The 13,681-nt window shown below is 36.8% G+C and overlaps 1 protein-coding gene across 2 annotated transcripts in view; it reads left to right on the forward strand.

The window, feature by feature from the left end:
• PREX2 (phosphatidylinositol-3,4,5-trisphosphate dependent Rac exchange factor 2) overlaps positions 1-13,681 on the forward strand; it is a 168,750-nt gene that overhangs the window by 113,014 nt on the left and 42,055 nt on the right. For both annotated transcript variants that reach the window (XM_064388503.1, XM_064388513.1), the window contains exons 32-35: positions 2,328-2,545; positions 5,197-5,299; positions 6,840-6,983; positions 11,017-11,131. In XM_064388503.1, coding sequence (XP_064244573.1) covers positions 2,328-2,545; positions 5,197-5,299; positions 6,840-6,983; positions 11,017-11,131 — 580 coding nt within the window. The remainder of the gene's footprint in view (positions 1-2,327; positions 2,546-5,196; positions 5,300-6,839; positions 6,984-11,016; positions 11,132-13,681) is intronic.

A 13,681-nucleotide genomic window follows, 5' to 3' on the forward strand; every position in this document is an offset into this window, starting at 1 on the left:
CAGCTGTCTTTCTTCTTTGGGCGTTTTCTTATTTGCTGTTTTTCTTTTCATTCCCATCTGTTTCCAGATTTATATTGCTATTTTAACCCGTGCCTTTCCTTTTGTCTATTTTTAGAGAATATTTAAGTTCCTCCTTTCTGGAAGGACTCTGATTATTCTCTATATTAATTCTACTATCATGCCATACAGCATACAGTTTAAAATACACAAAATAGGGATGTGTGTTTGGAAAATTAATGTCACTGAATTGGTATTAAAAAAATAATATCTATGGCACAAGTTTCCCTACAGTTTGTAGGTGCCAACATGTTCAAGTAGGCAGTCCAATTTAACTGTAAAAGCTCATTATTTTGACCGTCTTACAGCACTGCATGAATGCATGATTTATTTTTGTTATGACACACAAGAACAATTTTATAAAGGGGATTATAACCTTTCTTTGTTGTTAGATTTCTTCAAAATATTAGAAAAGTTTTTAGTAATTTCTCATTTACCATAAAATAAAAAGTGAATTAAGAAAATATCCTAGACTTGATTTTTTAAAAGTAGTTTTCCCTATTTAGGTTGTTTTATAAGTTGGTAAACTATCTAGTTTATTTTGTATAAAAATATTTTTGTAAAAGGACCCCAAAGTGCTCTTGTATTCAGTATCTAATGTTCAGGTAGTATTAAATGAGATTCAGAAATGTGTTTGAGACACAGCAGAGCTGCCTCAGGAGCAGGAAATACAGAGGAAGCCAGCTGCTGTTAGAAAGAAAGAGATAAAATTCAGCAAAGTGGGAAACAATGTGTGTTGGGCTCAAATCCTGAGCACTGTTGGAACATTTGAAAGTTTTTTGACTGTGGAGAAGCCAGTGGGATTTTTGAAGCTCAAGATGTGTGTTATTTTGAAAGATGAAAATTCTCTCTTTTCTGGATTTGCACAACTTGAGAGAGACAGAGAGGTTGATTTGAACAATCAAAAAAAAAATAAAATTCCCCCCCTCCCCCAAAAAGAAAACCAAACCACCAACAACAAAAACCATTGAGTCATAGTGCATAAACAGTAGTGATTGTCCATTTATGGAAAATATTCCCAAGATATTGGGTTCTGAGAAACTGTCAAATAGAATAGAAATGATAGCAAAAGAATGTTCACTGTTGTCAATCGCTGAGGAAAAGACTGAAGATCTCAGAGGAAAATAGAACAGGGTTACTTTGAGCAATATCTGGAGTCCAAAAAGCACATTTTTAAATTTGGTAGTAACTTTGTGACTACTGAATAATTTCTGCTGATTAACCAGCCATCAGGATTCTTGTCAGCTCCATAGAAAAGTTGGAAGAAGACCTAAGCCTCTTAGAGGCAGAACAATCTAGTAGCAAAGACAAATATTTTAGGTTTTGGAAAGACCTCTGTATCACCTGATCTGCTTCTCCTGCTCTGAGAAGGATTAAGTCTACCTGAACCATTGTGATTGATGTTTGCCTAACAGCTTATAATGATAAAATTACTTGAAGACCTTCAGAAAAGAGGACGAGAAAGAAGAGCTGAATATTTATCATCACAGTTTTGTTCTTTATTGGAAATATGTTTCCCTTTTTAATTCTTTTGACCTTTAGCTAATCTAATACCTATGCCCTTCAGAATAAATTGGTAGGTTAGCTAGTCCCTAATTCAAATCACCTGCTAATGTTCCATAGCTATCTACCTAAAGACCTTTTCTGGACTTTGTTGGCACCATAAATCTCTGCTGTTTCCTGGACATGTGGTGCTGCTCTGTACTTATTTTATAGATTCACATTCATATAAATTTTATTTGGATAGATTGTGTTCTGGTGAGAATACTGTGCTTTCCAGCAGACAGCCTTCATCTGCCCTCCCCAGCTGGTAGCTGTGGAATAAGCCAGATGATGCAGTCATGTTAAGAACTTCTGACTCTCCTTGCTTTCTGGTGGAAAGTAAACGTTTGTAGGCCCAGCTTGCTCTCACATTTCAGCAAAGAGATCTGACTTGCCTCAGTTGTTCTGTGACATTAAAAGTACGTATAATTTATGGGATGTACTTTAAAATCTAGGAGAGAAACATACATTGTTTATAAAGAAATACTTTAACTTCCAGATTTTAAATACACTCATATGCAATTTTAGAATCATAACATAATATTTTAATGAGAAAAATGGCAAATTGGGTCATAGAGAACTATTAACTAGAGATAACATTAGGCTGTAAACTTGTAAATTGCTTGACATAAAAATGATGTGTTTTATAGATAAAGAATTCAAGCCTAGTTTCTTTGCTGTTAACTAATCTCCTGTTTAATTTTGCTTTTGGCTTTTACACCTCGCAGATAGCGAGATACAGCTGAGGCGAGACATGGTCTTCTGTCAGAGCCTGGTGGCCACAGTCTGTGCCTTTTCAGAGCAGCTGATGGTGGCCTTAAATCAGATGTTTGACAACAACAAAGAGTATGAAATGGAAACCCTGGAGGCCAGCAGAAGGTGGTTGGAACAGATAGCCAGTGCAGGTCTTCTCCTTCATTTCCAGTCCCTGCTCTCTCCAAACCTGGTAAGACTCCTCTTGTCTCATGCTTGGTCAGAGTCCCTTTTCCTTTCCTGAACCAAGGACATGGCTAAATAGTCTCAGATGTAAATCTGATTTTCGATGTCCTTTTTGCTAATCTTGGTACTTAGCTTCTATTTGAAAAAGTTACAATTCTGATACTTAAAGATTTGGGATCTGATACAGACCATTACAGGTTGGTTATGATATGGGAAATAAGTTTTCCACAAAGACAGTATTCGGTTTGCTTTGAGTTAGAAGATAGTGAGTTTACCCTTGACTCCCCACTGCTGATGTAGCTGTTCCCTGGGATTGAATATAGTGTTAGGTGATAAGCAGAGTTTCATTTTGCAATTAGCAACAATGCAAGGTAAATAAAATACCTGGTTTAGGTAATTTTGTCACCCTTTTCCCTAAAAAACAATAGGTGTATAGTAGTTGAAGGAGTAAATGTGCTGGTCTGTTTTGCTCCTGTCATATGGAAAATCCTTGTAGCCTGTCAGAGTAATTGGAAATCGACTGTTTCTTCACAAGGCTTGGCAAAGAGCCATGGCTTAAGAAACAATTAAAACTGGGACATGGTTTTGTAGTCCCTTAATCCTCAGTTATCCAAATGGTTCTTTAGCTATTTAAGATGCTTCTCACACTAAACTGGTTCCTGCTAGCCAGAGGAACTGTGAAACAGTCTGCATAGCCTTCTCCATGACAGTTTGGTCTACCTCTGCAGTTGCTTCTTAAGAATAAAACTCCATGTAAATAACAGATGATGTTCCTAGTATCGAAGATGTTCTTTCCTCTCCTTGTCTGTCTTGGCAGCAAATTGCTGACAAATTGACATAAGAAACCTTAGAAGCAGCAGAAACCAATACAAATAAAGTTATTTCTAAATCATAGTCATAAAGTCTCAGTCTATGTATTGGGAAGCCAGTGTGACCAAGTACCTCACAGGCAGCTCTGGTACATGGGTTTGCACGGGTATGTGCAGCTTTCAAACAGATATAATCAGGGCCTCAGAGAAACAGGGGAGCTCTTAATCCACATGAGGAACATGTGAAGAAAGCACTGTCTGGGAAGCTTGGACTCATGTCTTGAGTCCTGGATGCTTTTTGACAATGTGTACCACTAACAGGTGGTCCAATACTTAAGAGTTCAAGAGTAAATTCCATTGGTGTCTGTCTAATGTTTTACCTTGTGCTTTGTTGTTGTGCTGGCACAAAGCAACTGTAGTCTTTACAGCTCTAAATAATGATATTTTTTTCACTGCAGATTGCAGTGATTTCCTTTGTAGTCAAAATGTGTGCTACTCAACTATTTTCACATAATCAGATATCTGCAACATGCATTGTCCAATTGAAAATAAAGTTCAGTCTTTTCTGCCTAACGATTCTTAACCAAGGGAATTGTATCTAAAGGCAGCTTTTTCAATACCTTCCCAGCACTATTTGGCTTACAAATTATCTGTGTTATTTCAAACAAGGGGTTATTTTAAACAAGGGTGTTTGAAGGAAATTACATTCATTATGGCCAGAGTTCAGTAAAGAATGAGCAGTTGTGCAAGAGTTTCCCACGCTGCTCTATGGTATTCAGACTGTTCTGCTGACAAAATCACTCTGTCCATAGACTTCATAAATTGAACCAGAAGACAAGATATTTCTAGAAGATTTGCTTTTTCATAAGTACAATGGGGAAAGCTATTTCACTATATAGATCAAGGAAAATAACGGGTTTTTTTTCTTCTGTTCTATCATGTTGTAAACTATAATTTATTGTCAATTTAGGGACAGCTATTTATTATTCTTTGCCGTCCTACTGTTTCAGTTCTTAGAGGGGGAACAACACATGATTCAGATTTTCTTTTGGCTCTTGCTAATCTAAGGAGCCAGAGGAGGGCTGTATAAGGAATAGAATTACTTTAAGTGATTATTGATTTAAGCTGTAATTGGTCTGCATAGTTAACTCAAGATAAACATAATTGTAGATTACTATTTTCTTTTTAAAGGTTCAGTTGTCTTGAGAAATCCTGGATCTCTTTAACTATCTCTTTAGCTCAGGGGTACGCAGACTGAACTATAGGTGCAAATCAGAATATTGGCACATCTATGTACTTGATTTGTGCCTAGAGTTTTGTAGGTGAAGTGCAAGTCATCCTGAGCTGTAAATTTTCTGAGCTTCTGGTTCAATTATTGGTGCTTAGAGTGTAGACAATAAACTCTTATATGTTGTTCATAAGTGAAATCCTGAAGTTATGGCAATTTTAAAAGAAAATTGCTAAAAAAATATAGTTTTCACATTTCCCTTCTATTGCTTTATGAGATGGACCTGGTGGCAAGACAAGGTACTAAAATCTGGTGTCTTACAGAATAATGACAGAATGACTTGATTAAAAGACATGAGAAATAATGATGGCTATAAATTACCTATTAATTTACTGTATGATGTGATAATTTTAATAATCCTGAACTAGTAATAAAAGGGAAAATGCTAATAGAAACAAAGAAATTTACCTCGTCTAGGAGTTAAATAGGTTATACACTGCAGTGGTGAAATGTTGTGCAACACTCTGTAGTTAATTTTATGTCCTGTTTTCTTATATTATTTCTGGTAGGGAAAACATCTGGCTGAGATGACCTTTCCAATTTTTATTTTGCCTTTTTTAGGCTGATGAACAAGCTATGCTAGAAGACACATTGGTTGCATTGTTTGACTTGGAAAAAGTTACTTTCTACTTCAGACAATCAGAGCCAGAACCACTAGTTGCAAGTGAGTAATTAATATCTGGATTTTACTGGTTTTGTAACATTTTTTGTTCCTAGAAGATCACCTCTGACAGGGAATCTTATACAACTTGGAATTATGGAGAATAAGGAGATGTATAGCTCTCCTGATATTTCCTAGATGTACTGAAATACTGCTGTCATCGGTGACACTGCATCTGGCAATGTCAGTAACCCTGGGGGAAGAGTTGTTTGCTTAGCTGAATTTTGGGAGTATGAACATTGGGAGTATGTGACTGCATCTGGAAAGTCCCTGGAAGACCCAACTGTTGTTGAAGAAATGTGTAAAAATAGCTTGAAGGTCTTGGTAGGGAAATGCAACTGATATGAGGACCCAGAAGCATAAACCACATTTCATTTTGTTGTGTGAAAAATAAATGACTTTTTGAAGAGTTCCTTGAGAGGACAGGACAGGCACTATTAGGATCACTTTAAATTTGGCAAGAACCTTTCTCTGAGACCTGCTGGTGCAAATGATCAGGGTCCTGAACCCTTCCTCACAAAACTTGCCCAACTCAGCAGGAAAGGACTGTCTTTGCAGTCTGCTGTTCACACACTTTGCTCATTTTCAGCCATTCCTTTATTAATGTATGGTCAGCCAGTAAATATTGTCCTGCAGTGAACTTTGTTTAGTGAGCAAAAAGGCCTCATTTTTTTCCTGTCTCACAAGTCCCCGGGGAAGGGAGGAAAGCATGTCTGCTTCACATCAAGCCCTTCTGAAACAATTCCTTTGCTGGATTAAGACCACACTGGAGAGAACTTCTGCAATAACCAAAACCAGAAGACACAAAGCTACTCCACAAAACTGCCTCTGCTTGGGAGAATTCAGTAGCACAGGGCTGAGAGTCAGGTAGGATTTAGCCTGTTTAAGACCACAGTTATTTTGGTTTGATTCAAGTACGGCCCCTGCTCAGAGTGTGTTCAAAAGAAGCCCTGCTAAACCCAGTAACAACATGAAAATGCAGTTCCAGGAGGGCCTCCTAATGTCGAGTTAATGCTGTCATGAACTGTTCATCTTGCAGGATCTTTCAACTGAGGTGTCTGTGCTAATAAACAGGAACGCCATGTGCTCAAGGATTGTAATGAATTCTGTGTTTTCTTTTGGTTTAAATGCTGCCATCACAGTCACACTGACTATGTTTACAGTAGCCCAAGAACTGGCAAAATATTTTTTTTCAGTTATGATTCTGCATAATCAATAAGAGAAGATAAGTATTTTCTTGTTACCATAAGTAGTGAAAATGTTGCTTGGAATCTTTAGTGATTAGGTACAATGTGATTTATGCTCACAGTAAAAAAACTCTATGTAATAATAATAATAATAATAATAATCTGCAAGTCACTATGTTTGTTACTGTTTTCAACTTGGAGACTTATCTATGGAAACAATCTATAATGAAAAATACTGAATGTTGTGTCTGCAGTGATTTTTTTTTATCTAACTGCATGAATTTTGTGTGCAGCAGTTTCTGGAAAAGAATGTGCCATTGCTTACAGTCGAATTGTAACACTGACTATATTTTTAGATGTCCCAATCACATACCAAGCAGAAGGAAGCCGGCAAACACTGAAGGTTTACTTCTACCTTGATGGTTACCACTTTGAACAGCTTCCACAAAGGCTGAAGAATGGAGGAGGATTTAAAATCCACCCAGTGCTTTTTTCACAAGGTAACTTGAGGTTAAATTCACCCTGCCCTGCTTTTTTCACATAATAGCTAACTCTCTTTAAACTCCCACTTATTTACTCTGATATGAATCCTCTGTAGTCATAAAGCTACAATGCTTATATATAGGTGTTGTTTAATGTGAGCATTTTTTGAGGATTTTGAATTAAAATGTAAATTGAAGAAATTCTGATGTCTGTAATAAAAAATAGAGGCATGGTTATAAATTTGTAAGTTTATGCCAGTTACATGATTCCAACCACAAAGAGTGAATCTTCATTTATCAATATTGTTTTGTTCTTTTTAGCCATTAATGGACAATAGTCAGACCATGAAACTTGCCCTTAAAAGTGTTTTGCTTTTCAAATGCTTTCGTGATCTTTTCCCATTACTTCATATTTGAGGACTAAGCTGTTATCCCCCTGAGAATTCTGTCTCCTGAAAATGTTATGAAGAGTTAAATAGCATTCTCAGGTTTCTGTAGTTATTGCTCTGCAAACATTACAAAGTGAGGAATGGTGGCGCTGGTGCTCAGACTGTTCATAAATTCCAGGCAGCCTGCATTAGCTGCAGTGTCATTACAGTCATCAGGAGCGTGAAGTTTGCTCCACTGAAATGGTGAATGTGAGCTGCTGATTGCCTTGAGCCGCCTTTGATTTCACAGGGAGCTGAAAATACTCCACACCTTGTGAAAGGCTTCCAGGGTCTGTGTGGAATAGGCAGAAGTCAGGCATACAAATGAAGTTTTAGAGGGGAGCTTGGTCCCTGATAGACAAGGAGGATGTAAAAGAAAATAGTGCACAGAAACATAAATAAATAGCTGAGCTTAGTATAAAGTTAAAACACACAATTAAAAAAAAATAAGATCCCTGGAGTTAGATTTTTAATAAAAATAATGAAGACTTCAGTGGTTTTCTTTTGAAAGATTGATTTCAGTCATAGGGAGAAATGAGAACACTGAGCAGGAGGCAAATTTCAGTAGAGCAGACAGAAAAAGCACTTGAGAGAGAACAGAAAATACCTTGGTTCAGCTGAATTCCTGGAAATACTGGTTTTTTAGTTTGGGGAGGGGATTCAGTGTACTTGGGGATTTATTTAGCAAAATTTTTTCCACTTCTGTTTCCAATAGCCAAAAAAATTTTGATTCTTAGGATAAGCATCTGTGTAGTCAGCTAAAGGAAAAGGATAAGTATCCATTCAAGTGTTTACATCTGCTTAATATTTTTCAGTAGAATGGAAAGTTTCTTCTTTCTTTATCATATCAAATTTCTTTAATTTTCAACCATCATCCTCTAAAATAGTCTATTGGACTCCAAGAATAAGAAGTCCTGGGTAAGTCTTTAAATTCTAGTGTAAAAATCATTATTTGGGGTTTTTTTACCTCATTAATGAATGGATTGGGATTCTCTTTTTCCCTTCTTTCATGTGAGGTTTGGCTGACCTGCCATCGGAGTGACTCAGTAGATTCCCATCTGTAACTGAAATTTATTAGCTACTAATGTAGAAATCTTATTTAAGTTTCTTTGTGAATTTTTGTTCCCCCAATCTAAACATAGGTAAGTTGTTTCCTGCCTAAAATACAATGGTTGATGGTATTTTCAAATGGAACATTTAGGAATTAATGTTTTTGGGATACTTTTTCAAAGGCACAGGTCAGTGCACATCAGACTGTTTATCTCTGTGTTTCTCTATTCTCAGTGTCATAGCTCCATGCCTAAAATTGCAAGTCAACATATTTACATGATTAGCACTATAATATTTTTGAAGTTTTTTTTGTTGTTTATCCAGTCTGTATTATCTATCTCTCCATTTGTAAAAAAACAGTTTTGTTCAACCACATGCCCAAGTGTGTGCACATGCAAAAGGATCCTGGTATGCAAAACTGGGGCTGGGGCTGTTGAGATATTGCTATTGGCATTTAGATTGCTCTATTTCCTACATTAGACTTAAGATCGCCACAATAAATTTAAAGACACTATTTTAAATGAAAATTCTATTTATTTAAAATTGTTACATAGTGTCTTAATTATGTATATCTTTAATTTTTTTTTTTTTAGTTTTTCATAGAGTGTTAGAATAATTCAGATTGGGAGGGACCTCAGGAGACCTCTGTTCCAACCTCCCACTCATAAGAGCAACAGCTGTGGCATGACACCAGGTGGCTTGGGTGTCTGACAAGGAGGATCTTGCAGGCACTCAGGGACAGAAACTGTACAACCTCTTGGGAAGCCTGTTACTCTACTTGACTGCCCTAGTTGAAAAGTTTTTTCTTTCTATTGAGTCTCTTCAATTTGTGTGAATTTTCAGCTTGTACCATTGTGAAGAACCTGGCCCTTTTGTGGCCCTGCACTTGGGTGCATTCCACTGCTTGTCCCAGTTTGGCATCAGCTGTAAACTTGTCTTACCTCCTTCATGTCAGTGATAAAGACACTGAACAGCAGAGATACCTGTGATGCTCTGCTTGTAGTGGGCCCCTGGGCAGGCCATGTCCCATTAGCTACTACCCATTGACTCCACCCATTCTTCCAGGTTGCTTTCCCAATTCTGTGCCTTCAGAACATAACATCCTATCTTGGATTGCAGAATACCATAGAAGACTTTTTTGTAAGGAGAGCTTCCTTGCAAAAGAACTTTCTAATAGTAGAAAGATTGAGCCCTTCAGAGAGGGCAGAGATAAAGCACACAGCATGGGAGTCCCTGCCTGCACCTGTGAGCGTGGCCCCGCAGAGGCAGAACTCTGAGCTCCTGCCAGTGCTCACAGATGACTGAGTTTCCCGGCTGGGTAATCTAATTGAGTAAAACCAACTTCAAGCCAGGAAAATAAGCAGTAAGGATTATCAATTCTGTTTGTGTTAACATGCTGTTATAAATGGAGTGCAGTGGATATTTTTGTTTGTCTGGTGTGACTTAGAACCAAAGAAGAATCAAGTCTGACTGTTGAAACTTAGTATTTTTTGCACAGAAGTAGAATTACAAACTGTGAAAGCGCAGAAGGGGAGTGCAATTTGCATGTTCTTTCACAATGAATGAATTATTTATTAACTGGTCATATTAAGCAATACAAGCAGAATTAATATTCTGTGTGCAGTTGAAGCTGTAAGGCAGCAGCATGTTTCCATGAAAACTCTGCTTATGGCTTGCATTTGCTGATGGGGTGATGAGTTCTTAGAATGTGATGTGTTTGGATTTCTAAAGTGGCAATGTTCCTAATTGTAAAGCCTTTAACACTTCTCCACCAAAAAAAAAAAAAAAAAAGAAAAAAAAAGGAAAAAAAACATGTTTCACCAAGAGTTGGGGTTTATGTTTTAATATGGTTGACCTCTTCATGTAAAGATCTTAATGTTGTCAGTCCAAATTTTCATGAGAATCCTTTCATTGAAGTTTCTGTTTAGTTACTGAGTTCTTGTAGCAATATTCATCCTTGGTTTGGTGACATGAATGCAGCAAAGGTTGACAAGTATTTGACTTCTCTTATCTTGAAAAGGAACTTCTAGGCCATTTTCAGAGATCCAGCAAAATTTGCTTTACTTGATCTAGAAGAAAGTATTCACATTATCAGTGGGTACAGCTAGAGGAACCTCTAGGTAATGAACTTCACATTTCTGAGGTTCTCCGCATCTCCCAAAATCGGGCTTCATGAGAAGTTATTAGGTCTCCCTCTGTGAAAGTTACATTGATCCTTTATTTCTTCTACCCCAGCTCATTCTATTGTTTTCTTCCAGAATATATCAGAATTAAACCTCACATTTGCATTCAAAAGGCAGGAATACTTTAATTAGAGCAAAGGAACTCAAATTAGTGCTCTCCTTTATATTTTCCACAGGGCAAGAAATATAATTTTTCTTGTAAATGAAATTTTTAAGAGAGATCTGTATGCATTTGATGACATATGGAAACAGCTCAGCAATTCACAGTAGGGTCACAGCCTCAGGGTTAAAAAGTACTTCACTTGTGTGTGAACAAAACTACAAAGAAGGCAATTATTAAATATTTAATACTGATCTCTCTCTTTTCCACTGTCCTTTCTCTTTCCACAGCATTGGAGAGCATGGAAGGATACTATTACAGAGACAGTGTCTCAGTGGAAGAATTTCAAGCTCAGATTAATGCTGCCTCACTAGAAAAAGTCAAGCAGTACAACCAGAAGCTACGGTGGGTAAATAAACCAGCATTCCTGGAATTAGCTTACACAGTTCTGTTTTTCAACTCGGTTTCTGTGACACAGCTTTAAAATGAAATGTGTTGTATGGTGGTTGGCATTGGGTTCATGACTGAGTAAGATCCAAGATTCATTATTCTGATTTTTTTTGGTTACTGCACTGTTAAGTTACTTTTACAAAAATTGCTTTCTCCTGAAAGTTTTAGCTGTAATTGCCTCCAGGTTGCTGTAATAATGCATATAGAAAAGGAAAGGTCTACTTGATCACAAGTGGAGTATCAAAATTGCCACACATTATGATCTGATTTTATAGACCATATTTACCTAATTTCTACAGAATAGGACTTGAAAAATAATGTTATTTTCCTGCTGTTTCTCCCCACTCCCCACCATACTAATGGGAGTACAGACATATTTGGATACCTGCATCAGCAATGGCTATGGATTACAGAGTGCATACTTGCCAGTATATGTAGAAATTATGCAGCTGTGTATTTTGGTACATATTTTATTAAGGAGTTGCACATAAAGACAGAATTTCTATTACACAAAATAATCTGTTAGTTATGAAGTAAAGTAAGGAAAATGGGTCATAGATGACTCTTGTGTTTCACTGTGTCTGTGCAATACACCTGTTTGAGTATTCTTGCTTGCCATGATTTGAAGAGTGCAAAGGACTGTGGTAAAACCACATCTATTCACTTCTAAAATTCTTGAATTGGATGGAAATGTCATTTCACCAGGACTATTAGGCAGTTTATAAAAGCAGCAGAGAAGAGGAGTTAAAAAAAGCTCAAGGACAATGGAGAAGGGGGAAGATGATAAATGAGGATCTCTTTGCAATTCCTTTACCTGTTGGTTCTCTCTGGAAGGTTTTCTTCACGGATCTTGCAAAATTATTTATCTTATTTATTATTAAAGCAGTGGGATTTCTAGATGCTGTTTTAATCTAAGTACTGGTATAGCGAAAGTGATTTTAAAGCAAATTACATTCAGTAAGTGTGGTATATTTGATTTTTTTTTTCCTGTGTGACATCTCTTTCTGCATTTGTATGTCAGTGACAAATGTATTCATTTAGTCTGTTTTCCATCTTCTTGTATTTGTACTTCCTATTTGGGAAAAAAAAGTGCCTCCTGAGTGTTTATGTGACAAGGTTTATGTTATAAATCAGTTTTACAGAGAACTTTGGTCATGCCAGTATTTGGCCTCGATGAAATCAGCTAGTTTTGGAAAGAGATTCTATCAGTTAGACAAGGAAAGACTTTTTGTGTTGGTTTTTTGCTATGAATAGGACCAATTTAACCTCCCATGAAAATCCTTAAAATAAATTCTTCCTGATTCTATGCTAGTTGTGTTTCTTGACCTTGCTTACCTCATGAGTTAGGTCCTCCATTCATGCTGTGGCTATAATGAGCTACATTCCTCTTTACAGTGTTGTGACTCACAGCTCTGATGAATTGCTAAGCTTCAAGGCTTAGTTTTATAAGAAGTTACCACGAAAAACTTATCATTAACAAAAATTACCATGGGTATCTCTGCCCAGTTGAGAAGAACTGGAAAATAATTTATGGTTTTTTTTCAGCTCTCTAACGTCTGACTAGAACATTCAGTAATTGATTTGTTTGCTTTCTGGTGAACTCTACCCATTTCTTAAGTGCAGCACAAACAGCTTCAGGAAATAACTGACAAAATGTGAAGAGGAAAAACAGAAAAGCAGATGCTTCATTCTTGTTCTGCTATTTGCTAGCCTGTGTAGGTGTTTGGCCAGGAGAATCTAATGAAGTAACTACAGCAGCAAAAGATATTAACATTTGGGTAATTGCTTTAAAGAAAAACAAAAATCTGAAATTAAATATTCCCTGGAAGCATACTCAAGTGCAATAATACTTCACATGGAAGAAATCCTCCATGCAGCACTTCTTAATCATTAATAAAATTAGTCATCCAAGATACAACCCATAAGCTATTCTTTGTCCATAGAGAAGGAATGTGCTACTTGCTTGTTCAGTGACCATCTGATGAGCATTTTATAATCTCTCCATCAGTACAGCAGCCAAAAGCAAGTGGGAGCAATGGCAATGGAAAAGGTGGTGGGAGAAGAGCATGGGGACTAGTGGGAAAGAAAGAAATGTTTGGCAGTGACACTGCAGCCAAGGCATCCATTGATGAGAACTCAGGAAACAATTTCAATTTCTCTTATTCCTGGTGCATTGAGTTAATAATGTTCCAATAATATTGTGAAATAAAAGAGACCCCTGGGTTGTGTGTGGTCCCAGCTGCAAACAGAGATGTCAGCCTAGCTTGGTATGTACCCAAGCAGGAGAGTAAATTAAAAAATGAATAGCATCTTTGCTCAGCTACCTCTTAATTTCTTGTAGTAAAGTCTTAAAGTTTTATTACATAGAATATATTTGGGTGATGGATTTCATACTGATGTGTCCTTTAAACGGATTAATATACAGGTTATTTATTTGAATGAATCAAAATATATATTAGGGAATTTTTAGTGGATTTCAGGAAGGGCAGCCATTAAGTCAAGAAG

This window comes from Passer domesticus, chromosome 1 (assembly GCF_036417665.1).
Source record: "Passer domesticus isolate bPasDom1 chromosome 1, bPasDom1.hap1, whole genome shotgun sequence".
Taxonomy (NCBI): domain Eukaryota; kingdom Metazoa; phylum Chordata; class Aves; order Passeriformes; family Passeridae; genus Passer; species Passer domesticus.